Here is a 27,954-nt window from a genome sequence, read left to right as displayed (position 1 = left end):
ACTGAATTCAGTTATAGAAACTATGTCTGTACATTTTAAGTGATCATCACTGTGTGATGATTTCTATTTCTCAGTTACAATGCTATATTCAAACCATGGGGGCAATCAGAGGGTTTTTAACGCTCTTCTCTCACCATTCCCAACAGTTTTCTTACTTTATCATCTTCACTGACCCTCCTTCCTTTTTAGTATCTCATCTGCCTGTAACTGTTAGAGGAATCATGGAAACAAACCTATACTGGAGGAAGGTGTCTTGGTTCTGCTATGAGCTAGCTGTGAGGTTTGGGTTAATTACTTTATCTTTGTACCATCTTTAAAATAAAGGAATCCACTATATTATCTCTCAAGTCATTCATATTCTAAAATTCTATAACAAAACACATAAGACCCCTTGATAATTCAAAGATCAAACTGGTGATTTTAACAGAAATAATCATTTCAGGCCCCCAGGTACTATAAACACACACTACTCTTTTCAAAAAAGAAATAAAGCTTCCATTCTATTGAGTGAATAATGTAGAAAGTAAAGAGCTACAGATAAGATTTGATTTGCATGTGTGGCTTAGTTATATAGAATTTCTAGTCAAGGCCCTCCCCTTACTTATAGAGCACACATAAGCTAAGGAACAGGCACAGGGTTTAGCAAATGGAACAGAGGTTGGAAATCAGACCCCATCCGTCCTCTCAGCTGGGCTCCTTTGTCAGCAAACAATCTGTCCAACCATACTTGAAACTTCTGAGTTGAAACCACGTATATCCAAAAATGTTCATTTTAATATATATATAATATATATAACATGACAGTATATTTTTCCCTCCCTCCCTCCTTTTTTTTCTTTTTGAGCGGGGTGATGGGAAGGATATACGTTTATCTCTTTCCTGGACATAATCAAAACTAGAAACAAAGGTAATTTCAAGCAGAAGCTTCTAGTGGCAAGGCAGCTGACTGCTCTGCTTCCTACTACTGTCACATGACTAGGGCATAACAAGAGGAACAGGAGAGAAGGAATGCTCTCTATCAGCTATCTGATGATACTCTCCCTTCATATTTACATATCAGGCTGAAATTAAATTTAAAAATATTTTTAATATGTTATATTCTAGAATAATACTATGTATTATAAATATAATAATTATATAATGGAAAAAAGCTATAGAGAGTTCATGTTCTTTTAAAAAACACATTGCTCTGTACCTAGTGATTTTGGGAGCAGATTCTTCACAAATTCCGCATGATCCCCCACATGCAGTATGCTGTAGACACTGGTATTCATTAATTCCTCCTGATTGTAACCCAAGTAGCTGGTCACATTCTCTGACACAAATACAATTCTCCCTTCACAGTTCACAACAAAGAAAAATCCATCCAAAGCCTGCAAAGCCAAAAAAAAAAAAAATGATTAAGAGATTAGGAGGTTAAAAAAATAAAAGAAAAATAAACATATACATTTCCCTATTGAAAAAGAGATCAGAAATATATGTCAAATTAAAAGAAAAAGGGAGCCTGAATAGAAGATTTAATATTGCATGTTTTCTGTAGAAGGACAGGATTTTGAAACAGACGGTACAGTAACGTACAGCAGGCACAAATGAGTCTATCAACCTTCCTTCTTAGAGAGAAACTTTATGGTAGGAGACGTGAAGTAGGTAATTGATATTCATGCAGTCATAACATCTCTCTAAATTATAGGTTAAGACCTGGTCACTACCCTCAAAGAACTTGGGGTACAGTGGTAGAGAGACATAAATATAATAAAATACTAGTAATGCAGTGTCAGAGCCATACACCAAATATTCTGTGAGCACAAAGAAAAATACCTAACTTGAGGCTGGGGTGGGGGACAAAGAAAGGCTCTTTACAGACCCCTACCTGCGTTCTACAGGACACAGTGGAGGAGTGGAAAAGGAATGAGGGAAGAACATTCCAGGCAGAGGGAACAGCATGGCACATTAAGGAACAAAAAAGCAGTTTAGAGTTGCTGGAGTACATGGTACAAGACAGGCTCATGGCAGGAAATAAGTTTGGAGAGGTGGACAAGAGTCAAATCAGAGGGCCTCCTATGCTGTGAAACAGAGTTAGGGGACTTCAAAAGGAAATGTATATGCCCTAAGGGGAGCATTAAATCCTAGAGGTGCAGGAAAAAAGTTAGAATCTCCATTTATAGTGTAATCTAAAATATAAAGAAGAAATTAAGCTTAACAAACCATACTGACACCCTGATATCTCAACTCAGTCCAGACAGGCACATACCACAAACCACAGAATCCTGAGAGAATATCCAGAACGCAGCAGTTGATAGCGGCACCTTCCTTATTTATAACCTTTCCAGTTATTGTAACATGTTCCAATTTACTTGCTATAGGATATGTACAAGCAGTAAAAACAAGACATCTATAGGATTTTATAACAAGATGTAAAATGACCGTGAAAATCCTTTGTATCACACATAAGTGTGCTAGTTATCTGTGGCAAAATTCTTAAAAGAGCTAACAATGTCATGGGCTATTCATTTTTCTTTTTTAAAAAGGCAAGTGTCCTAAATTTGTTTTCTATGACTACAAGTGCTTGTGATAATAAGTTACCTAGTAGATGTTTTCCAAATAACAAACACACTTAATATTGTCCCCGCAGGGTAAAGATAAAATTTAAACAATGAATAAGAAGTAAACTGCCTTTCAAAAGGACACTTACACTATTGAGAGAGTATGTGAAAATGCATGTTTTGAAATGTTAGCACATGATGAAAATTACTTGTAAGAATTCTCTTCTCAGTTTAAAAATTTAAAAACAGGACTTTTTACCTGCTCAAAAATCTTCCAGTTTCAGTGGGCTTTAAACTCATTTTTTTTTAATGTGAAAATGCAACACCTTTTGATTACTTTGGAAGAATCACTGTTTGAGATCAACGAAGATGGAATTTCAGTAAAAACCTAGGGATGTGATTAATGATCTAAAAACCTCACCCCTATATAAACCTTTTGCTAACCTATTTCGTGTTTAGAAGAGCACAGGAAAGCACCCTCATTTCTAACTGACCGGGTTTTTTTTGTTTTTTTGTTTTTTAAAGATTTTATTTATTTATTTGACAGAGAGAGACAGCCAGCGAGAGAGGGAACACAGCAGGGGAGTGGGAGAGGAAGAAGCAGGCTCCCAGCCGAGGAGCCTGATGTGGGGCTCGATCCCAGAACACCGGGATCACGCCCTGAGCCGAAGGCAGATGCTTAACAACTGAGCCACCCAGGCGCCCCCTCGTTTTGTTTTTTTTAAGTAAGATTAGCTATAAATTTCATAGCAGGTGATCAATACATATTATTTGCCTTGCAGTTTACGTGAAAATAGGAATAATGGAAATACAGATATATCAATTTTTTAAAAAGTAGACCTAAAATTATCTAAATTGTTCTTAGCTATTAATTGAATCAGAATAAATAGAATTTCACTTAATTTATTTTTGGTCTCTTAAAAGAGTTTAATAAAGAACAGTGGGGTATAACTAAGTGTCATAGTTTAGAGCAAGAAACAGTATTAACATCAAAGACAGGCAAGCAAAACCTGGTTGTTCCATGGCAAACCTATTGCCAGGGCGATACTACCCAGCCTCTTTAGCACTACTTTCTCCCTTTTATCACCTAGTTTTCAGGGCATCCTTCTTGATTCCTCCCTCTCTGCCTCCCTGGTGACCCTGTCTATCTTCAAAGCCACAGCTATTCTCTCCCTTGCTTTCTTCACTTTCCATGTCTGTCTCTGGATATCTCTGGAAGTTGCCTGTTACCTGCAGGGGGAATGGGAGAGAACAAGACACACTTCTGGGATCATCTCTGTCCAGTCTGAAGACTAGCCAATGGTGGGCTCAGCATCCAGCACCAGAAAGACCTACGGATTCACCCGGACTATTCGGTGCAGTTACTTTTAAAGTATTTACAAAATCCAAAGGACTTAAAAGTTCTCCTTCGTTGTAGTAGCCCTGGAGTCCCTGTAGTATCCTTTCCACAGACATACTGGGGCTTCTCCAAGTTCTCCTCCCATTGACTGTACCTGATTTCACTGCCAGGCTGGGAAGTTATTATAGTAACTGGCCTCTGGAATATGCAGCCGATCGGCCTTACAGGGAGTGTAGAACTCTCACCGGGTCTCTGCTTGGCCTCAGTTACATGGACTTGTCTCGTTTCCTCTGTGAAGTCTGGGCCATCATATTTCTTTTGAGCTTCCCCAGAAAAGACTGGCTTGGAAAACAGGTCTACAAAGGCTCCCTCGTGTTTGCAGAGTTGTCCTGCTGACCCTACTCCTGGGATGCAGACAGCCTGTCGTTTGCTGGAAATGCTTTTTTTTTTTTTTTTTTGCTTTTTAATTACAAATGATATATATACTTATAAAAATTGCTTAAGTATGAAAATGAAATAGTAGAAGATCTGCCAAAATCTCACCCCCAGGAGACTGTTAACATTTCAGGGAATATTCTTTGAGACTATTTCTATGAATATACAAACATCTCTAATTTCCTCAAGTATGACTGACTAATATAATCTGCTGATACCCGCTCTTATTCTACAAGTTTCCCTCATATGTTGTGCATATAATTAACTTCCAAGTGTGCTTCTGGGAAGGAATCTTTCTGTTTCTCCACACCCTGGCAGCCAGTCTTTCACTGAGCTGTGCACAGATGATAACAAGTGTCCATCCATTCAGCACATCATCAGCAATCTGAGGGGGTTCTCTCCTGACCTCCCAGTGTCTCACAGCAGGGGTCCACACTGGCCAAGGGTCTTGGCTTTACACGACCCCACAAGCTTCACTGTCACCTACATGCCAGGTAACAGACAAAAATTCTAGAGATAAAAACACACAATTCTCAACAATTCTGTAGTCTCTGAAGGGAAAAAGACAAGTACACATAGTTATAATATAGTACAAAGAGGAATTCAAAAAGGTTATGCACAGAGTGAAGCACTCGAAATGGGTAAAGAAGCGACTGCCATTGGTACGGACTCCCGGGAGGAGGCCACACTATGCCTGGGCGAAGTCTTGAAGGACAGGGAGTAGTAACTCAGGTGGATAAGGGGTGGAAAGGACATTCAAAACAGAGGAAACAGCTCAAAGGTTAAAAACAAAATCACCTTGTATGAACTTGTTATATTTGTGAAACATATTACAGCAAACTGTGTTTTTTCTAATCTTCAAGAAAAGCAAAAAGATAATAATAATAAGGAATTTATTCTAAAGGCAATGGGCATTTTCTAGAAGGCCATGTTTTTAAGCACAAGAGTGACATGATCTGCTTTTACAAAGATCCTTCTGGCCACAGGTCTGGCATGCAGACCGGAAGCAGAACAGTTGCTAAGCTATCGTGATGCTCTAGTCCGAGTGAGCGAGCCTGGATTAAGGCATCGCCAGTGGAAGTGATAGAGAAGAATCTGACACAGGCAGAACAGACAGTATTTGGTGACCTCCAGCAGCTGTGGGGATGAGGATTTGGGGTGATCCCTCACTAATGATGTAAGGGTTCTGGCAGATAAGTGCCTTTCCCTGAGAAAGGGGACCAAGGGGTAAAGAAATCTACTCTTCATTATTTTTTCCCCTATTTTTAAGCAGGAGACAAGAGGACAGATTTATAAATTTAGTTTTAGAAATGTATTTGAGGGGCACCTGGGTGGCTCAGTGGGTTAAGCATCAAACTTGATTTAGGCCCAGCTCATGATCTCAGAGTCGTGAGACTGAGCCCTGCACCAGGTTCACACTGGGCATGGAACCTGCTTAAGATTCTCTCTCTCTCTCTGCCTCTCCTGCCCCCACTCTCTCTCTCTTTCTTTCTCTTAAAAAAAAAAAAAAGATGTTATATTTGAAATGACTAAGCAACATTTAGATGGGCAAGATAGGCAGCAAGATATAGTGAAAGAGAAACTGAAGAGAGATCTGAGCTAAAGACAGACATTTGCAATTTACAGGTACATACGGTATCATTTGGTTTTTTGTTTATTGTTCTTAACTACAATCATCTTCTCTCCCTTCCAAAGAATATCTGATTTCCTTTGGGGAGTTACTTCTTCCCCATTAAATAAGGTCTCGTGAGATTCTTAATCAGGCTATTGGGAGACTTCTAACCTAAATGGGAACCTTGAGGAGAATTGCAGAAAGAATGAACATAGCTGGAATGCATTCATTCTAGCAGCAGGGCACTGCCCAGACGGGTCTTTCTAAGAGAGCATTTGTCTCGTATCTGCTTCCTAGCCTCCTTAAGATGCCTTGGTTTCATCTTATTTCCAAGCATCATTCTGTGATATCCAAATAGCACTCCAATAAATTCACATGTGCTAAATTTAGTCAGAATTGGTGTCACTTGAAAACCAAGAAACCCAAATGATAATTTACACATACTTACATGTGCACACGCATACATGAATACATCACAGGACACAGACATAGATGTATATGAAACTGCCCAGGAAGTATGCACAGAATAACAAAAAGGAAAAGAGCCAAGCCCAGAACCCTGAAGGATGCTAACATTTAAGAGGCAGGTGATGAAAGAGAAATCTGAGGGAGAGGCTGAGGAGTAGCCAGAGAGGAGACAGTGCCTGTCAAGGAGGCAACAGGAAGAGTTTTAAGAAAGAGGGATTGGGTGGTAAATGGTGTCGAGAGGCACACAGCAATGTAGGGAATGGCACAAAGTGAGGTAAGGAGGCCTGAATGCACAACAAGACATAAGAGACCTCCATGACCAAAACAGAATTTTTCTTGGGAAGCAATGGGAGATAAGGAGCTAGAGTCAGATAATGCAGAGCTTTGAATAGGAGGCAGAGGAATTTAGATAGCAGAGAGCAATGGACAATGAGGACAATAAAAAAAAAAAATGCAGGAGTTCTTACTATGCATCAAGCAACAAATATTTGTTGACTAAATAAAGTCTAATTCCACTCTCCCTTTAAATGTGAGGAAATTACCTCCAATATCTTCATTCTTAACTCATGCTACTTTATGTTTAAAAGGGGAGGGATGGGAATAACTGGAAAACTGTATGACGAGAATTCCTCATAGAATGGTTGATACTTGGTTACTTTTTAGATGTGCACATCTTCCATCTAAACAAGTCCCTCTAGACCAATGCTGCCAAAGAGAACTTCCTGTCATTGCAGAAAGTTCTGTATCTGTGTGTCCAGGACAGTAGTCACTAACCACATGTGGGCACTGAGCACGTTAAATGTGGCTGGTGAGGCTGAAGCACTGAATTTTTAGTTTTATTTAACTCTGAACAGCCATGTGTGGCTAGTGGCTAGCTTACTGAATAGTGCAGCTCTAGGCTGCAGCCTGAATGAATCCAAGGAGTGTCACGGTGGCTTTTCACCACTTCTCCTAGCTGCCCTGGATTAGACTCTAAAAGTTTAAGGCGATGAGGATGAGATTGGGGGATACAGAAGAAGGCACAGAAAAAGTTGTTGATGGACGCAACTTTGAAGGCTGTAAAAGTTAGTAATTCTATTTTGCAGTCTGTTTCACATATCTATAGCTCATAAATAAAAATACGATGAGCTCCTTGAAGTCAAGAACCTAAATATATTTCTATTCTGAGGTTTCGGAATTTCTAATTTGATGTGTTTTCTCCTATTTGAAAATGCTTGCCCGATGATATCTCGTTCACGTGCGATGTTGTGCCACAGCTTTCCTTGGATTCACTGTGGTTCTCAGGGTAATAATTTCATCGGCTAAAAGAAATAATTCCTACTTTGTTTTCTTTTTATAGTAGCTTCGAATGGATGTCTTCCTGTCATTTTCACTTCATGTTAAAGTGTTGTGGACTTCTCTCACACAGCAATAATGAAGGTTTAAATAAATTAAAGTAGCAGTAGTAATACTGTCTCCAGTTGTGCTGTGTTCAGTTTGTTGATAATCTGCTTGCTGTCCTTGCTGATCTCTTGTGGTTTCTGAAGAACCTGTGAGGAAGCTAGGATTTAAATGATCACCATTTTCCTATAGGAACCCCAGAAATCTCAAGAACCTGTACACCTTATACTTACTAGTATCTCAAAAAACATTATATGCAGCAAATAAATTTAATAAAATATTTAATGAATTGAAAGGAATCCTGAGGCTAGTTTTAACCTTAGGGCACTGAGAAGGCAGACAGAACCCACACAGAAAAGCTAGAAGATATGAAAAAACTAGCCTACTAACATCCTGTAGGGTAGAGGAGATAGGCAGTAAACGCTAGGACACATCAGGTCTCCAGGAAGGGCCAAGGGTAACCAAGCAGTGGGCCAGTGACAGGTGCTAAGCAGGGCAAAGAGATGAAGTTGGAAATGAACCAAAAGTGCTTTTCTTTCTTCAACAAATTTTTCTCTAATAGCTTATATTTTAAAATTTCAAAATACAGCAATGTTGAAAGAACTCTGTAGTCAGAATTGGTGGTATGTTCACCACCTAGATTCTACTATAAACATTTTTACTATATTGTTACAACACTGTTTCCAAGATATGGTCATGTGTCACGTAATCAATTTAATAGGTTATGAGAAGGAAAGAATAAAAACCATCAGACTATCACATGTGGTTGGCTCTCCTCTCCCAGTTACATGTGCATGCATGTGCTCAGAAGGCAGTCATTCCTACCCAGTTTCAATGGCCTATGTCCTTTACATGTTACAATTCTACAAAATATGTGCCCATTCCCTTAATAGAAACCATTAAGACCGATAGTGTAAGTAATAAAGTGCTTGTGTCACATGGAGGGAAAATGAAGAATTTAGTTTTTGAGGGGGGAACTGCTACTAGGAGAGCAAAAAATATTTAGCAGCCTGTTAAAAACACAGGAACAGAGTAGGTAAAGAGCAAGAAGTACGTATTTAGGTGTCATCTCCACGGAGATAAAAGGTAAAGCAAAGAACATATAAGAAGTTTCTGGGGCTAGAAAAGCAAGAACTGAATTCTCAGAATACTCCTACATTAGCGGTGTTGGAAGAGGGAATTATAGATAATAATTAAAAAAAAAAAACAGAGGAATTAGTTGGGATAATAGGGAAAAATGCACAAGGGAGGTAGAAAACCAAGAGACCTGTGCAAATCTGAGTTGTTAGAAAGACTTCACCAGAAAGGAGGGCCTTCGGATAGGACCAGAAAAGGAGAATTTATTATATTCACAAAATATATTAAAAATATATAAGCGTATGTGTGTGTATATGTATTTATATATGTATGTGTACACATACATACAGGTATACAAATGAAACTAGGCCTAGAGACAGACAGGAGTACTCTGTGGGGAATGAGTGTGTCCATACGCACATGTTCTTAAACATTCATGTATGAGAGGGAGCACTTAAGGTGATGAGCCTGCTTGGAAACAAAACATCTGCGTTGAGAACAGAGGGAGTGAGGATTAGATAGGAAAAGCTGGGAAGAAAATTACACAGTAATTACAAAATAATTCCAGTTTAAAAGTTCTTCACTTTAAAAAGTTTGATAGAGGGTTGTTAAAATAGTAAGTTTTCTGACAGCATTTACATAAACAATTAAAAATCTTAGTCAGGAAACTTCTCAGGAAAACAGCTACCGCAATAAAGTGAGGCATCCCTTACTTAAAAGTGAAATTCTATCTTAGACATATAGATAGCACTAGCAAGCTAAATAATTCTAATGTTTTATACTCCCAGCAAGTCCCAACCCCCCCAGAAATAAATGGCAAAGCCATCCAGCAGGTTTCAGTTTTTCATCTGACTACACAGAATGCCTTCGTGAAAGTCCTCACATTCATCATTCACACTTAATTCTGAAATAGCCACAACTGTCAAACAGGTTACAAAATAAAATAACTATTAAAGGTTTTTTAAAACTTAGTTGGTTTTATAATTTATTAATTGGAAGTAAAACATAAAAGATAAAGAAAAAACCAAACTGGCTTAGACCAAACATGTGGATCACTTTCTGACTCTGAACAGCTACCTCCAACAGAAGAGGTCCCAGGGATTCCTTTTCTATCACCCCCTGACTGCTGGACGAGATGTCTGACTTCTGCACTTCATCGTCAGTTGTGGATTTCTCTATAATAAAGAAACAAAAAGTCACACATCCAAGAAGGGTGCATTTCCACGATGGCAAGTTGGTGAAGAAATAGATTCACCTGATTTAAGATTCAAATAACATTTATCTCCTATCTAGGTCATGTTTATTAACAGTATTATTTAATCTTAATTATACTCATTTTATGGATGACAAAATTGAGGGTCACAAAGGTTGAGTAAAGTGTCGCAAATCATATAACAAATAAGTGGCAGCAGGAGAATGTGAATTCTGACCTATTAAGTCCAGTATTTCACACACTGGAAGTTTTTAAGAAATGACTAAACTGTAGAAGAATGATGATTTCCTCCATTTTTCTTTATCCCTTTCTGATTTGATCAATTGCCATTGAATAAAGAGTGAACAGATGCTTTTTCCTTTCGTGAGCCTGCATGAATTAGCTAACCTTTCACATTCATGTCATGGTGATCTGACTGATAAACCCGTAACCGCTAAAGGATCTGGAATTCTTTTGTGCAATAATGTTGAAAAAGCCATCCATCATCTTAAAACAGCACCATACTTAAATAAGTTTCCAATCTGTCAAACTAGTTAGTTAGTCAGCCAAAAACCAAATGTGGTATTATTGAATATAGAGACTCATTTTTTTCACTTTAAAATATGAACTATTTCATATATTCTAAAAAAATACAGAAAATGACATAGCATACGTTCACATAGCCACCGTTCATTTTTCACAGATGTTAACATTTGCTTCAGGTCCTTCCTTTTTAAAAAATAAAATGCTGCACATAGAACTAATGCTCTGCCACCATTCCTACTCTGTCCCTTTTCAGAACTAATCAGTATTCTGAGGCCAGCGTAATAATTTCTAAGCCTGTTTTTATTACTTAAGTACACATGTATGATTTCATGAATAATATATTACCGTGTTGTAAAGTTTTAAAGTTTACATAAATATACAGAGACTTTTCCAACATAAATATATAGAGACTTTTCCAACTTACTTTTGCCATTCAGTATTATGTCTGAAATTTAAGCACACTGATACAGATTTGATTCATTCATTTGAACTGCGATAGAGTATTATATCAAATGAATAACTCGAGTTAGACTTCCTAGTCCACTACTGACAGTCCTTGGACCACCACATACAGTGCTGTAATAAACTATTTTCAGTATTTCCTCTTTTGTACACGTGTGACTGTTTCTTTAGGGTAAATACTAAAAGTGAAGTTGTTGGATAATATAGGGTCTGTGCATTTTCAACATTATTAAGTTTGGGGCACCTGGGTGGCCCAGCCGGTTAAGCGTCTGCCTTTGACTCAGGTCATGATCCCAGGTGGGGGTCTCAATCCAGAGATTGAGCCCTGCGTCGGGCTCCTTGTTCAGCAGGGAGTCTGCTTCTCCCTCTCCCTCTATCCCCCCACCCCCTACTTGTGCTCTCTCGTGCCCGCTCTCTCTCAAATAAATTAAATCTTTTTTGAAAAAGTGCTAAGTTTGACAGATTGCTCAGAGAATGTACCATGAGTAATGTTCAAGGGTTTTGTCTTTCTGCATCCTCACTGGCAACTGATGTCACAATTTTTTTTTTTTAATTTTTGTGAATCTAATGGGTGTAAAATGTCATCTTATGTAGTATTTATAATAACAGCTTTACTGAGCTACAATTCACATAGCATACCATTCATGCATTTAAAGCATACAATTCAATGCTTTTTAGTATATTCACAGTTGTGCAACCACCATCACAATAAATTTTAGAACATATTCATCACCCCAAAAAAGAAACCTCGTGCCCTTTAGCAGTCACTACCCATTTTCCCAAAACTCCCAAGCCCTAGGCAACCACCAATCTACTTTCTGTTTCTATGGATTTGCCTATTCTGGACATTTTATATAAATGGAATCATACAATGTGTGGTTCTTTGTGACTGGTTTCTTTTGCTTACCTTGTTTTCAAGGTTCATCCATATTGAAGCATTTGTCAGTACTTAATTCCTTTCTGTTGCCAAATAATATTCCACTATGTAAGTATACCTCATTTGACTTATCAGCTGATAAGATATATGGGTTGTTTCCACTTTTCAGCTATTTATGAATAATGATATTATGAACATCTGTGTGCAAGCTTTCATGTGGAAGTATGTTTCCATTTGTCTCAGATTTATACCTACAAATGGAATTGCTGGACAATACGGTAACTCTATGTTTAACATTTTGGGGAACTACTGGACTGTTTTCCAAAGTGGCTGCACAATTTTTTTTTAAAAGACTTTATTTATTTATTTGACAGCGAGAGAGATAGCCAGTGAGAGAGGGAACACAAGCAGGGGGAGTGGGAGAGGAAGAAGCAGGCTTCCCAGCAGAGCAGGGAGCCCGATGCGGGGCTCGATCCCAGGACCCTGAGCTTACGCCCTGATCCGAAGGCAGATGCTCAACGATTTAGCCACCCAGGCGCCCCTGCACAATTTTATTTTACATCATTACCAGCACTGTATGGGGGTTCCAATTTCTCCCATCCTTACCAACACTTGTTATCTGTCTCTTTGATCATAGCCATCCTAGTATCTCATTGTGGTTTTGATATGAATTTCTCTGATGGCTAATGATATTGAGCACATTTTTCCTGTGCTTATTAGTTATTTACATGTCTTTGGAGAAATGTCTATTCAGAGCCTTTGCCCATTTTTAAATTGGATTATTTATCTTTTTATTATTATGGTTATAAAAGTTTCTCATTTTGTTCTAAGATGTACTTCCTTCATCAATTCATATGTTTATGACATTAAAATAAGTTTTTGGGGGCGCCTGGGTGGCACAGCGGTTAAGCGTCTGCCTTCAGCTCAGGGCGTGATCCCGGCGTTATGGGATCAAGCCCCACATCAGGCTCCTCCGCTATGAGCCTGCTTCTTCCTCTCCCACTGCCCCTGCTTGTGTTCCCTCTCTCGCTGGCTGTCTCTATCTCTGTCGAATAAATAAATAAAATCTTTAAAAAAAATAAAATAAAATAAGTTTTTGTTTTTAAACATTAGTTTGCAAAAAAACATAAACCATCAGGTTCAAGTAAATTAAATAACGATGTGTGAAAAGCAAAACATCTAAAATTTTAGACAAATCCTAAGGCAAGAGTGGCTATGGGACCTACTTTCTGGCTTAAGGAATGTGAACAAAATGACATGCAATTTCTGGGTCTTATCCTTTTTTTTTTTTAAAGATTTTATTTATTTATTTGACAGAGACAACCAGCAAGAGAGGGAACACAAGAAGGGGGAGTGGGAGAGGAAGAAGCAGGCCCCTAGCAGAGGAGCCTGATGTGGGGCTCGATCCCAGAACGCTGGGATCACGCCCTGAGCCAAAGGCAGACGCTTAATGACTGCACCACCCAGGCGCCCCTGTGTCTTATCCTTAAAAGGAAAGAAGCATGTCTTCCCATTTTCTTCTTCCCCCTTCCTGTCAGCTGGGATATGGACAGGTAAGCCATGTTTGACCACAGGGGTGATGGCAACTCACTAGGAATGGCACAGCAAAAAAGACAGAAGGAATCACAACCTCTGACACATACCTAGATAATCTTGTTAAAGCCACTGTATTTGGGTCTCTTCTAACAGTAGCCTAGCCTATATCCTAACTAATACATCCTGTATTTCTCAATAACATGTTTATTTGCTCTATCTTGATTATGTCCATGACAGACATTATTGAGGTGCTATCATGAAAAGTAAGACTTGAACTTAATTACATCAACCTTCTTATACACACATTTCTCTCTCCTTCCATCCTCCCAATACAGTTACAACAATTTTTAGAGCAATCAGTATTTAACGTTACTGTGGCTACATAAACATACTTCACAAATGAGCCAAGGTGCGTGCTACAATTTATGTTTCTTATATTGTGTTTTAGTTTTTTTTTTTTTAGTTTAACTCATCTCTAAACTATCCCCGAGAGCTGAAAAATTCCTCTCAATTTGGTCAGTCATCAGATACTCTGTTCCATTTTTTTCCTATGTAAATATTCCTCCTGAAGACCCCTACCCACCTGCTCCAACTGGGAACGGCTACGTTTTTAGGTTGATTCACAACTGTAATCCTGGGTCTCCTCCTACCTTTCTTCTGTTAAGACTCCATGGTTTCCCTGGATTAAGATCTTATGCCTTTCTTTGTTGGTTTACTACCTTGGTTTTGATAAGCATTTCTGAAAAAAGATAACTTTTCAACTGAGGCTCTGAATGTCTGAAAATGTCTTTATTTTGCACTCATACTTCATTTGGATGCACACAGAACTCCAGGTTTAGAATTCTCACTTTTCAGTCCTGTTATTCAGAAATCTGGATACATTCTGAATCTAGTGTGTGCCTATTTTTTATCTCTCTCTCATTTTTTCGTCTAGTGTCTGAAAATTGTGCATTGGTGTGCGTTGGTTTTTTCTCCTTTTTTTTTTATTCACTATGCTGGGCACTATATGAGGGCTTTCAATCTGGAAACCCACATCTCTCTAATTCTGAGAAGTGTACTGTTTTGTTTTTGTATTATTACTCTTATAATTTCTTCCCTCTATTTGGTTTGTTCTCTTTCTCTGTAACTGATCGTATGTTTCACCTCCTGAATGAATCCCATACATTTCAATCTTTCCCTTGTTTTCCACTGCTTACCTTTTTATTTTACTTTCTAAGGGATTTCTTCACATTATCTTTCAACCCTTCATCTGGTTTTCAACAAATACTCACTGAAAGTGTACTATTTAACCCGGAACTGTTTTAGGTATTGAGGACACAATGATGAACAAACAAAAATCCTTACCCTCATGGAGCTCTAGTGGGAGTAGGCAGACGATAAACAAATAATGTATGTAATATGTAGATGCAAAAAACACTGTGGGGAAAATAAATCAAGGAAGCTTAGAGGTGTGTGTGTATTAGGATAGTTATGGACAAGTTCATCGAGAAGAAATATTTGAACAAAGACATAAAAGGGGTGAGGGAGTGAGCCTTGTATATACCTGGGAAAGAATATTCCAGACAAAGGGAACAGAACATACAAATACTTGAGGCAGAGAGTGTCCACAATGGTTAGGCAGAGGGTATGAGTAAGCAAAGAGTAGTAAACAAGGTAAAGAGGTAAAGTTTAGTTCAGCTCTCCTGATTTTAAGCACCAAAGGTTATTTGGTGTTCTGGATGTTTTACTTTATAGCATCTTATTATCATTTCATAGATGAACTATCTTCCTTTACGTCTCTGAGGGACTGTTGGATGGTTTAAGTTTTCTTCTGCTCCATGCATTGTCTCTGCTTTCTCTGAGTTCCCATTTTTTCTATTTGCTTGATTGGTGCCATTCCTTTTTCTGTTTGCTTGATTATAGCCTTTCCTCAAATATCTGGATTTTTATTCATATTAAAGAGTGAGGTACTAAAATGCTGACTGGCAGCTCTGTGAATAGAGGGGGCAAGAGAGGGAACTGATTTTGCCATGTAGGGATCACTCCCAATGGTCAGTGCCTGTGTCTTTTCCTTTGGACTGCTCAGTGTCCCCAGGAAAGTCCTCCCACCTTGGACTTTCAGAATAGGAGTCAGGCTGTCAGGGTTTGAGACCAAGCAGTAAGGAGACATATAGGCTCTTACTGGCTCTCCCCTTTGCAGACTTAAAAATACCAGTTTCTCCCCTCTGCTCAATCGGCTGCCACTAAACTATCTACTTATAGTCCATAAGTCTGTAAGAGTCTGTATGTATCTATAAGTCTATACTTATAGAGTCTTACATCCAGCTTATAAAATATTAAAATGCTATCACTTTAATCACTATAAATATATTTGTTTATAATCTTTTCACATTGTTGTTCTTAATCTGAAGTTCTTTTGGGTCTATTTCTTCTCTGTGTTATTTGTGCTCCCACTTACTGTAGATTATTTCCTCATATGTTACATGAATTTTTAGCAAAAAATCACCCTCAGAAGCACTTTTTCTTTGGGAATGCCCTGGGACCAGGTGTGGGAGTTTTCCTCCAAAGTGCTCTCTCTGCCTTTGTATCTACTTTAATTCTTTGCCAGGGGTTTTGTGGTGTGGAGTCCTCAGTAAATATGGATAGTATAAACATGAATCATAAAAAAAAAAAAATCAGGGTCCTCTCATAGGTGACTGTTTCCCACACCCAGAGCCCAGGCAGAGACCAGCTTATTACTCAGATGGAAGGATTTTCCTACAACTGAGCTGCTGTCCTTTAACACGATGCTACAGCTTCAGGTCTGACACCACAACTTGCATCTCTTGACTCAATCCCCTAGCATACCAGGTTCCATAACCTCCCAAGGCAACAAGTGTTCAAGTTAAATTAGCTTTGTTGTAACAAGAAGGCTCTCAGATTCACTTTCTAAAATAAAGACCATCTAAATGAAAATATTTAATAAAACTATGAAATTCAAAGCAATCTCTTAATAATAAAAAAATAAAATCATATATTATAAAGGTCTTCACAACAAAGCACACAGCTATGGGTTTTGTTTGTTTACCTTGTTCCATTCTCTTCATTAGCTGTATCTGATCGACTGTCTTCTTCAAAATCTTGCATTTGTCTGGCTTTACACTCAAACTGTCAATGTCACTGATGTTGGCAGACAGTAACTCAGCGAGCTCTTCTAAATATTTATTTTCTTGCTCCCTGCGCCTCTTTTCAGTGCTGTTACACAAAGAAAAACCAGTTAGTGTACATTTCTACCAACGTACTTACTTCTCTGTTCAAGTACTTAATATTTACATACTTATAGAGATCCGTAATTTTATACAGAATATAAAGTCAGATTTTGAAAAGATCTAAATTCACATCTGAAAAATAGATACTATAAAATACCAAAGTACAGAAAACAATTCTGGCCAAAATACATAGAAAGAATGACTGCCATGAGAGACTATGGACTCTGGGAAACAAACTGACGGCTTCAGAGGGGAAGGGGGTGGGGGATTGGGATAGGCCAGTGATAGGTAGTAAGGAGGGCACGTATTGCATGGTGCACTGGGTGTTATACGCAAGTAATGAATCATGGAACTTTACATCAAAAACTAGGGATGTACTGTACGGTGACTAACATAATAAAAAAATTATTAATAAAAAAAAGAATGACTGCATCACAGATGTATTTCTTCATGATGTAAATTTCTTCATGATGTAATACATCAAATATTTCAAACAGCTAATGAATGTTAGATGTTAAGAGGAAGCAGACAGTACATACACAATTTGCATTTGGAATTTACGTTCTAAATAATAACTCTTTGAAATAGAAAATCTGAATTTTCAAACAACTTTGTTATGAATTAAGCAGGGGAGACTATACTATAATTTAAGTAAGTTATACCTGGAAATCTGATAAACTTATTTTTGCTACTGATAGAAATCTGATAAACTCTTGATTCTTACAATGATTAGACCATTAGTTGGTTCTCATCAAGAAGAAGAGAGTATCCATCCAAAAAGTGAAATAAGAAGAATAAAAAATCAATCATTAGAGAGACAAAGGTATGGAGAACAAGGTTTTTTGTATACAACTTTGTTCTAAAAAATAGAAAAGACTTCTATTTATAAGTTCTCAAAATGTACGAAATAAAATCAATTTTGATTTATCTTGAAGCAAAATAATGAGAACAAAGGATAATAGTGCAAACAGCTAGCACTTTAAACTCATTCAAATGTACTGAATGAATATTGTTCACTTTCGCTAGCACTTTATATTCATTCAAATGTACTGAATGAATATTGTTCACTTTTGTTTTCCAGTTTTTACTTCTGGTTTAATTAGCCAAATCATCAGGCAACTTGCTTTATGTAATACATATAAAGACAGTGAAGTTTACTTTGAAATGAATTTTTCCATTATCAAATTAACATAATAAGAAAGACTAGTCACAGATAGCTCTTTGTTTTATAAGCAGCAACCCAAATCATCTGGTATAATGGTAGAAAAGTGGTAGAAAAAAAGAGGTGACAAGAGGGAAAGATCAGTTGCTTTTTAAAAAGCTCATAATCGGCAACAATTAAAATACCACTTGCTTTCCATAAAAAAAACTATAAAAGCAATATTTCCCTAACAATACAGTAAGTTGGGAAGAAACAAGTCAGCCAATCAACTGCATTTAACTACGTAAATCAAGATACTACATACACATCCCAAAACAAAACCAAATTTTAAAACTATAACAATCACATTGCCTTATCTTTAAAACCTTTCATTATTGAGTTATTAGTCTCATTTTACTTAGTAAAACTTTATCTTACAGTTTCTGCAGAAAGTACGTGTAATAAGATATTTTGACAAATTTCATACCAAGGCACTGAAAACATGAAGAAAATAAGTAACATACATTTTGATATATGCAAGGTTTCAGAGAACTCCATCTCTGCAACCTTGATAGTGTTTTAGAGGACACATGATTTTACCATAGAGAAATTAATTCATACGAGACTTACTTTGTAGATTCAGTCTAAAGTATGATCTGTTTAAATCTAGGGATTTAAATTCCAACATGAGTAAATTGGATTCATGTGGTGGAACTCCCAAATCTGTTTTTGACATTAAATTTTATGTAGAACTGAAGTACCTGACACCACTGCAGAGTAAAAGAAAGTGACAGAGTGGCAAGATAGTCAGAGAGGTGACAGAGGAAGCAAGAAGCTAAAAAGTAATGAAATGCTGAGGTGTCTATAAAATGACTGAAGAATGAAACTAGGAAAATCACCATGAAATGAAGTAACTAATAAGCAAGGACAGAAAATGAGAGCAGATATATTCAATAAAGTCAAAACTGAAGAAGGGGCGGATGTGACCAAAAAATTCTACCTTAATAGAAAAGTAGGCTTCCTTTCTTACTCTGGGCCACTTATATTTCGCCTCACCAGCCCAAAAGACTTCCACTGATACTGCACACATGCTGGTTAATAATGCTATGAATTAACTCCTCGTGTATCTTTTGTTTTCAACTTACTAGCTTTTTCAACAAATGCTCTTCTGCTTATTATGTGCCAGGTAACCGTGTACTATGTCCTGGGGACCCAGGGGCAAATGAGATGTAGTCTCAATTAGGGTGAGATAAAGGAAAGGAGCCATTAGAGTGACAAGACTGTAATACTACAAAAGCTCACAGAGATAGCACCTAGACCTAGAGAATGAGGTGTCCATACCTAGTGGTAGACAGGGATTGGTTTCAGAGTGAGGGAGGCAGACAAACACACCCAGCTTTTCCAAAGGTATAAAATGGGAATGAAAACGTCAAGTTAAAGGACCTGTAAATAGTTCAGTATGGCTGAACTATAAATAAGAAACAAAAGGGCAAGAGATGAATTCCAGGCCGGGTCATGAGGGCTCTTGCATACACCATGATAAAGAGCATGGTACATTGCTTAAAAGCACAAGTTCAAACTTCTTCCGTCATTTATTAGCTATGTAACGCTGGGCAAGTTATTTAATAGCAATTTGACTTCCCTAAGCTTCAATTTCCTTATCTGCAAAACAGGGATGATGACATTAATTATCTCCCAGAATTTTGTGAGGATTAAAAAAGATGATATATGCAAAATGCTTGGCAGAGTTCCTGGCTATTAGTTCAATAAATGTTATCTATCATCATCATTTTGGCTATGAACATTTATTTTCAGGGTAAGAGGAAGCCCAGAAGGGTTTCAGAAGCAGAATGCATAGCATGACCAGATTCGTAAGCTGCCTGAAGATAGAAAACATGTCTCATTTCACTTACATCCTTACTAACATCATGCACACCGTGCTGGTTGAATAGTAGGCACTTAATAAAGCACTTGTTGAGCTGAATTAGAGATGTTACACAAGCACAAGGCACAGCTACCCACCATTTTGAGACCAGCATTTTAATCCCCATTCTCCAGCACAGTTAAGGAATGGAGAAGAGGTAATAGGAGGAGATATGAGACATCTCACCCCACCACGCAATTACTAAGAAACTCTATCAGGGCTCTTGTGGACAGGGCTGGCAATACCCTGAAGTCTAACATATGCTCTTTATGATGAATGAGTTCACAATCTGTTTAAAGAGACAGCAGATGATAAGAAAACCAAAAGAAACATGACAAGGTGGTATTCATGTGCAAACTCAATCAGTTTCAAAAATCACAAAGTTTTGGTTTACCATATCGAAAAGATCAATTGAAACTAAAGCCTACACTTACAAACCTGAAGGAGGGAATGTTCTCAAACATTTTGAAAGCAAACATACAAAGATAAGGATTATCCTTACAAACATATGAGGATTATCTTTAAAATATCTAAGAAGAGAAAAATATATTAAATTTTTGATATTTGTAATAACATGATTATCTTTGCACAAAAAAATCAAAGACCTACAGATAAACCATAAAACAAATAAAGTTCAGAACAATGGATGCACATGCACATGAGACCAATAATCCCAAATCATTAGTATTCCTGTATATTAAAAATTGCCAATTAGAAGGTAAAATAGACAAAATGATACCATTTCTAAAAGCAATAAAAATTTGGCGGTAGCCTGAAATATATCTAACTAAAGATGGGGTAGTTGTTCCAAGGGGAAAATGATAAACTATTACTTAAGAACAGTGAAGACCTGAATAAGCGAATAGCCTTTATATTCATAAAGAAGAACACTCTGGAATCTGGAGTCTAGAAAATAAAAATGTCATTGCTCTCCCAATTTAATCTATAAAAGTAAATGAAACTCTAATCCAAATCCCAGGAGTATTTTTTTTCCAGGGGAAGCTTAAAAAACTGATTTAAAAATCTGAATGGAAAGGTAAAGGGTTAGAACAGGGAAAACAATTTTGAAAAATGACAAGGAAGAGTGACGTGCCCCTTCAGAGATCAAAATAATTGTCATAAAAAAGTTCAGAACCAGATCCCTATCTATTTATTCAGGAACCTGATCCATGATAAGATAACAGTACGAAAGCAAGGAAAGGATAGGGTCATAATACTTATGTTCTACATGGGAAAAAATAAAATTATATCATACACAAAAATAAATTCCAGATTAATTAAAACTCTAAATATGTATTAAAAGAAAATATGCAAAAATACAGTTAAGGCCTTGAAGTAGAGGGGAAAAAATTCTTTAATAAGACCCGCCCTGCCCAAGAGCTTGACACATGAAAACTGAAGGTTCCAAGATACATGAACAGATTTCAAAAACAGAGTTAAACAGACTGGGAGAAGATATCTGCATCAAATATAAGCAAAAAAGAGTAGTACCCAGAAAATTAAAAATAACTCTTACAAATAAAAAGGAAAAGGACAAACACCCTAGCAGGAAGATATAACCAGAAAATTCACAGAAGAGGAAAACAAAAATCATGATCAATTTATCTAGTGATCGGTGAAACATACTTAAAACTGTAATCCCACACTCATCAGACAGGCAAAGAGTCAAAGTGAGGAGAGAACAGTGTGGGTAAGGATGTGAGAAAAAAACTCTCAATGCTTGTTATTCGAAAAGCAATGTGATAGTTACCTAGTTAACATAAAAATGTACACAGATCCTAAAGGAACTCTTACATTTAAAGTAGGAGGTGTGTACGAGGATGTTCACTGCAGTGCTAGCGGTAAGAGCAAAAAATTCTAACAAAAAGGCTGTTTATCTACAGGGAATGTCTCTCTGTAGTGAAATGGATTTTTCAAATGGGGTACATTCCTGTAATACAATATTTAATCAAAAATTGTACTATAGTCAACAATGTTGTGTTACAAACTTCAAAGTTGCTAAGAGACTAGTTCTTAATTGTTCTCACCACAAAGAGAACTTAATAACTTGGGAGGTGGTAGAAGTATTAGCTAACACTACACAGAAGGTAATGCATAAATGTATCAAACCAACACACTGTACATCCTGAACTTGTGCAATGTTATATGTCAATTACATGTCAGTAATAATAAAAAAATAACTTAAAAAAGTGATAGGACCGAATCTATATGTATTTATATCTCAAGATGCATGTTGAAAACAATATATTATAGAAAAATATAAATAGTATACAGCATTGTACAATATGTACTTATAAACATTCTATATTACTCACTAATCCTTATATATATATAATTACCAAAAATGGAAAATTAATTGCAGACAGATCAATTTAATCATTAATCATTTTACTACTTTTATTCAAACAAGACTATGCAAATATGATAAAATGTTAACAAAATACTAGTAATACCGAAAAATATGAACAATGGGTATTGTGATGGGTATACAGTTTCTTAGTCTCTCTACTTGTACAGATTTAAAAAATTCCCCCAAATAAAAAATTAAATCTAAAAAACATAGTTCTAATTATTTATTCTTAAGTTTTCCTTTGAAAAGGACTGACTTTATATACATATAAGAATATTAACTCTGACAACACAAATCTGGATTGTATCTTGATATCAACATTCCTCTGAGCATCTGGACACTTACCTGTGGTTGTGAGTACCTAGGTTATGACCTCTTTGTAACAGTTCTCTGAACTGATTAACTTTTCTCTCTCCAGCCTGGAGCCCTGGCACTCACTCTTCTATTAAAATCCTTTCCTCCCCACCCCCCCCAACCCCATGTGAAAGAAGCGTGTAATCCAGTGATAAAAGTCTTCTGCCACTTGAATCTTTAGATCAGTGATTATCAACTGGGGCCATATTGCTTTCCCCATCCTTGGGAAATATTGACAAATATTTGATAATGTCTGAAGATATTTTTGGTAATCACAACTGCTGTGACATTTTGGTTATTGTAACTGATATAAAGATGCTACTGGCCTCTAGTGCGTGAAAGCCAGGGACACTGCTAAACACCCTACAATATATAGGATGGCGCCCCACAACAAAGAATTATCTGGCTGACAATGCCAATAGTGTGAAAGGCTGAGAAAGTGTGCTCTAGATCCTAGAAGGTGAATGGATCCCAACTCTTCTCCTCTCAGGTCGGAAGCTGCTCTTTTGATGTGATTAAGATTCCTTCTCCATCTGGCATTTGTTAGTCTCCTTTTAGCCTATTTAAGATGATCATATTCCTTATAATATACAAGTATTTAATTTCACAAATAGGCATTCTTTAAAATCCTAATATTATAACAATATATTTCTTTCTTCTACTAAGACCATAATGTTCTAAGACAGCAATTAAAGATGTACAATGGATTTATTTATTCACCTGACAAATATTTACTATGTCCTTACTATATATAACCCAAATACTATGCTACAAATCAGGGATAAAATGGTAAGAACAGACAAGGTCCTTACCAAATGGCAGCCTAAGTGTGTAGTGGAGAAGCCCGGGATTTGTGAAATAATCCCATTAACTAGTAAAAATCCAAAATTATGGAGCAGAGCTATAAACATACATGTGTCTGAGACAGATACATGAATGAGGGAGATTTAAAATAATAATTATGGAAGTAAGAGAAGGCTTCTTTTAAGGTGGCAATGTCTAAGCTGGCATCTGGAGAACATACAGGTGTTAACTACAGGAGATCTAGACGGAGCAAGCTGGATTAAGGGAGCAACATGTGCAAAGGCCCTGGGGAAGCAAGAGAACATGGTGAGTTTAAGGGACTCAAAGAAGACCAGTAAACTTGGAGTAGATGAAACAAGGGCTCTAAAGTGTCAATGGAGATGATAAAGAAGCTCTCTCAGATACAGACTAAGACAAGAGTGTTCCTACCTTGATGCCAGTGTGTCACATGGCGATCCTTTCCTCTTATGTGAGTCTGGGTTAGCAGGGTCGGATGAACTGTCCCCGAGGCCACTCATGTTGAAAAACTTCACACCTAAAAAGGAAGGACAACTATAAGAAATCCACCCTGGTGAACTTTCTAACCATAGTGGAGTAGGAAGCTCCCTTATGTTGGAAGATATCTAAACACTGCAGTCTCTCAATGAATAGCTAATTACAGCCATCATAAAAGCAACCATATCTATACAAAAGCACAGAGTCATAAGCTAGTTACTGAAAACTTTCTTTTCTGTATCTGTAAAACAAAATTAATAAGCCCTTATGAAATCATAAAGGTCAATTAGGATGAAAGTATTGTTAGAATAATGAAGTAGATACTGAAATTTTTTTTCAGTGAAAAAAATCACTTTCAGATGTAAATGTAAAAACAATGTATAACTGGGAGTCAGAGAAATTATTTTTTATGTTTATTTTAGATTATACATTGAAAAGAACTTTAAACAACTTTTACTCATAAGGTTTGGGATTTTATATTGCTAGGAAAATAAATAATACATATATAATTAAAGTTAAAGCGATGAACTAGATTTGGTACTTACCAACTTTGAATTCTATACTCCTAACCTTGCGTCTATGTAGTCAGGCGACAAAGATCAAATGTTTAGTCTATGTTAGGATCTTGGTATAGATGCCAGAGAACACAAAGTCATTTCCCTGAGCATACCAGCCAGGTCTCTCTCTCACATGCTGTGCCAGTTAGTGACTGCACTTACAGATCCCTTCTGACCTGTCCCTATCAACCACCAGTCTCTGTAGAATCCCTGATGGCACTCAGAATCCTATTCCTGGCCTTATGTTTATTACTACCTTTTGTATTCTATTAGTCCCGAACAACACACCTCCTCCATTCCCTTTCACTCCATCTACACTTGCAAAAGGAAAGAAAATTTTTGTTAAATGGGAAAAACCTTTAACTTTTCCTTAAATTATAAAATTATTCAACCACAGCAATGGCAGCTGTGCTTATAAAGTTTCTTATTAAGAATGCTGAGATCCATGAGAATCACTCACATGGTTTTAATGAATACATCTGAGTAAATCCTTTTTCTCTAGTCCTACAACTTACTGTCTCTAGTCCTTTCTCAATACAAAGACTGTCATTTCCCCCTTTCAGTGTATAAACAGTACCTAAAATTCTAATCATGAATTTATTATTTCATGCAACCAAAAGGGCACATTTTTAATTTCTCCCATATTAGAAGTACATTTCATAAAAATCTCCAATGCCTAGGATTGCAGTCTTATAATTACTTTTTACTTTTCTCTTTTACTCCTCATTTCTATTTGGTATCTGTGTCCTGTCAATTCTTCCTTAATCAGAGATCTTAGATTGTCCCCTCTTTCTTTATTCTCAGATATAGTTATGATTCCAGTTGGAAACAAATGCCTCATTCTGGATTAATGCAAGATCCATGTATCTGGTTTCTCAATTCCAGTCACTCTCATTTCTAATCTGTCCTATAAACAGCACCTAAACCNTTCCTGCTCAAATGTCATTTTCAAGGTATCAGTTCCCTAATGAGGAATCAACTGGATCCCCCACTGAAGCACAGTGGTTAAAAGCATGCGCTTTGGGGTCAGAAAGGCCTTAAGTTTAAGTCCTGGCTTAACCACTACCTGCTTATTCTTGGGCAAAGTGTGTAATCTCCTTAAACCTAATTCCTTACCTGTAACACAGGGATAATAATTACCTTCACCTACCTTCAGATTTGTTGTGAGGACTGAATAGCGCGTGTAAAGAGCACACTGTAGTTCCTGGAGAAGCTAGCTACCGTTATTACCTCCTCTGTGGACAGAGAGCTCCATGAGGGGCAGTGTTCACTCAGTGGATAACTCTTCCCCCCCCCATCGATAAATACAATGGACACTTTTCATTCCTTTATTTATTAGTGCTCAATATCTGTTAACTATTATGATTATTTTACTGCACTACTTGGAGCAGCATTTGAGATAGTTAACGTTCTGAAACACTGTCATCCGTTGGCTTCTGTGATCCCACAGCTCCTTCATACTTAACAAATCTATCTATCTATCATGCATCAGGCACTGTGTTAAAAGCTGAGCAAATAATGGACAGCAAAAAAGAGGTTCTTGCCCTCATGGAGTAGGAGACATAAACAAATAAGTCACAAAAATAACATATCCTTTTAAATTGTGATAAAAGTTACAAAGGAAAAGAATAGGGTTCATAGAAGCAACAGAGGAAACCTAATTTTAATTGGGATATCACCTGAGCCTTCTCTGAAGAGGTGATATTTAAGTCATGACCTGAGGGATTAAAGAATTAGTGTTGTTCTCTTCTTACTTTATTCTTAGTACTTCTTGCCCAAATCTTCGAAGTCAGGATTCCTCATGGTCCTAATGTCCTACGCCTCTTTTTCCCTCAGACTATATACATTATCCTGGGGTGATACCACTCACTCAACATGATTTCAAACCACATCTCTGTACTGACTATCCCCAAAACTCCATCCGTAGCTCAGACCTCCTGGGTCTCAGACCCTGAATCCAATTCTTCACCAGATATCTCTATCCAGATGTCACACAGGCACTTCAAATTCAACTTTCCAAAACGAACTTAACATCACCTCATGTATATCTTCTCTCAGTCAGTATGTTGAGCTCATTCTAGCCTCTTCTCTCGTACCCCACATGCAAGTAGGCGCCAAGATTTGTCAATTTTTATTTCCTAAATATTTCCAAAATCCATCCCTTCCTCATATTCTCTTCGTATTGCCTCCCGCTGGACTATTAAAATAGCTTTCCAGATGGTCTCCCTGAGCCACGAGAATAGACTATCAAAAATGTAAGTCTGATCACCTCAATCTTTGTTTAAAATCCCTTCATTAAAGCCTCACTGCCCACAGGACATTTAACCTCCTTGACATAATATACAAAGTTTCCATCACCTCTTACCTACTGTGTGTCTATTACAGAACTTGCTGAATAAGTGATTAACATCTGTTCAATCAAGTATTTATAGATTTTTTAAAAAGATTTTATCTGCTTATTTAAGAGAGAGAAAGAGAGGGCATGAGCAAGTGGAGGAGCAGAGGGAGAAGCAGACTCCCCGATGAGCAGGGAGCCCGATGTGGGGGGTGGGGGTATTGAACCCAGGACGCTGGGATCATGATCTGAGCTGAAGGCAGATGCTTAACCAACTGAGCCACCCAGGTGCCTGTAGATTATAGATGTTATATATTATATACGACACATATATATAATCTATAAGTAAACAGATATACACACATGTAGATTACATATGTTAATTTTAGTTTTGACCCTAAGGAAAGACTTTAAAAATAAAATCCTTGATTATATTCCATGTTCCCAGCAAAGGTAAACATTATTCAGAAAACTTTAAATTGATCTCAACGTGGGAAACCCTAACTTAACTTAGCAACAAATATTTATTAAGTTCCTAGTATATGCCAGCCTCTCTCTGTTCAAGGTACTGGGGATATAGCTGTGAATAAAATTTATAAAAATCATAGCATTTCATTCTATTGTGAGGGAGAGAGACAAATAAAATTAAAAAGTAACTTATAGAGTATATTAGAAGGTAGTAAGTGTTACAGAGAAAAATCAGGCAAAAATGGAGACGTGTGTGGAAGGGAAGGGACAGCAATTTTCAGTAGCACATTTAGAAAAGTCCTCATTGAGATGGTGAGATATAGCAAAGATTTGAAGGAGGTGAGGGAGAGGGAAGGGCTGTAAGGCCTTAAGGCCAGAGCATAACTATGCTTTTTGAGAAACATGAAAGAGATCAGTGTAGCCAGAACCAGGGAGTGAGGAAGGAGATGAGCTCAGAAAGATCACAGGAGGCTACATTGTGTAAGACCATAAAAACCATTTTAAAGACTTTAACTTTACTCTGACTGAATTAGGCAATCAGTGGAGGATAAAGAACAGAGGAATGACAAGATCTGATTTTCATTTTAAGACTTCCGCTACCAAGGGTAAGTACAATCTTTCTCATCTCAGGAATTTGGTATTTAAGTTTCCAATGGCTAAATGGCCGTTTTCATTTGGATATCTCACTATCACCTCAAACTCAACATGTATAAAATATGCTGGACTTTTAAGTTCCAGACTTCCAATAATGATGAATAAACGAGATGAGCTGCACTGTTGATTAATGTCATCATAAAAAATACTTGTTCAAACTCTAGTAGTGGGGGGAGAG

General features: G+C 37.2%; 1 protein-coding gene across 5 annotated transcripts in view; it reads right to left on the bottom strand.

The window, feature by feature from the left end:
* Nucleotides 1-27,954, bottom strand: part of NCOA1 (nuclear receptor coactivator 1) — a 183,833-nt gene that overhangs the window by 70,027 nt on the left and 85,852 nt on the right. For all 5 annotated transcript variants that reach the window (XM_008700370.2, XM_008700371.2, XM_008700373.2 and 2 more), the window contains 4 exons: nucleotides 23,697-23,802; nucleotides 16,514-16,680; nucleotides 9,932-10,029; nucleotides 1,196-1,373 (listed from right to left, as the gene is read on the bottom strand). In XM_008700370.2, coding sequence (XP_008698592.2) covers nucleotides 1,196-1,373; nucleotides 9,932-10,029; nucleotides 16,514-16,680; nucleotides 23,697-23,785 — 532 coding nt within the window. In that variant the 5' untranslated portion in view covers nucleotides 23,786-23,802. The remainder of the gene's footprint in view (nucleotides 1-1,195; nucleotides 1,374-9,931; nucleotides 10,030-16,513; nucleotides 16,681-23,696; nucleotides 23,803-27,954) is intronic.

This window comes from Ursus maritimus, unplaced genomic scaffold (genome assembly GCF_017311325.1).
Source record: "Ursus maritimus isolate PB19 unplaced genomic scaffold, ASM1731132v1 scaffold_6, whole genome shotgun sequence".
NCBI classification, from domain to species: Eukaryota; Metazoa; Chordata; class Mammalia; order Carnivora; family Ursidae; genus Ursus; species Ursus maritimus.
This window is presented reverse-complemented; position numbering and strand designations above follow the sequence as displayed.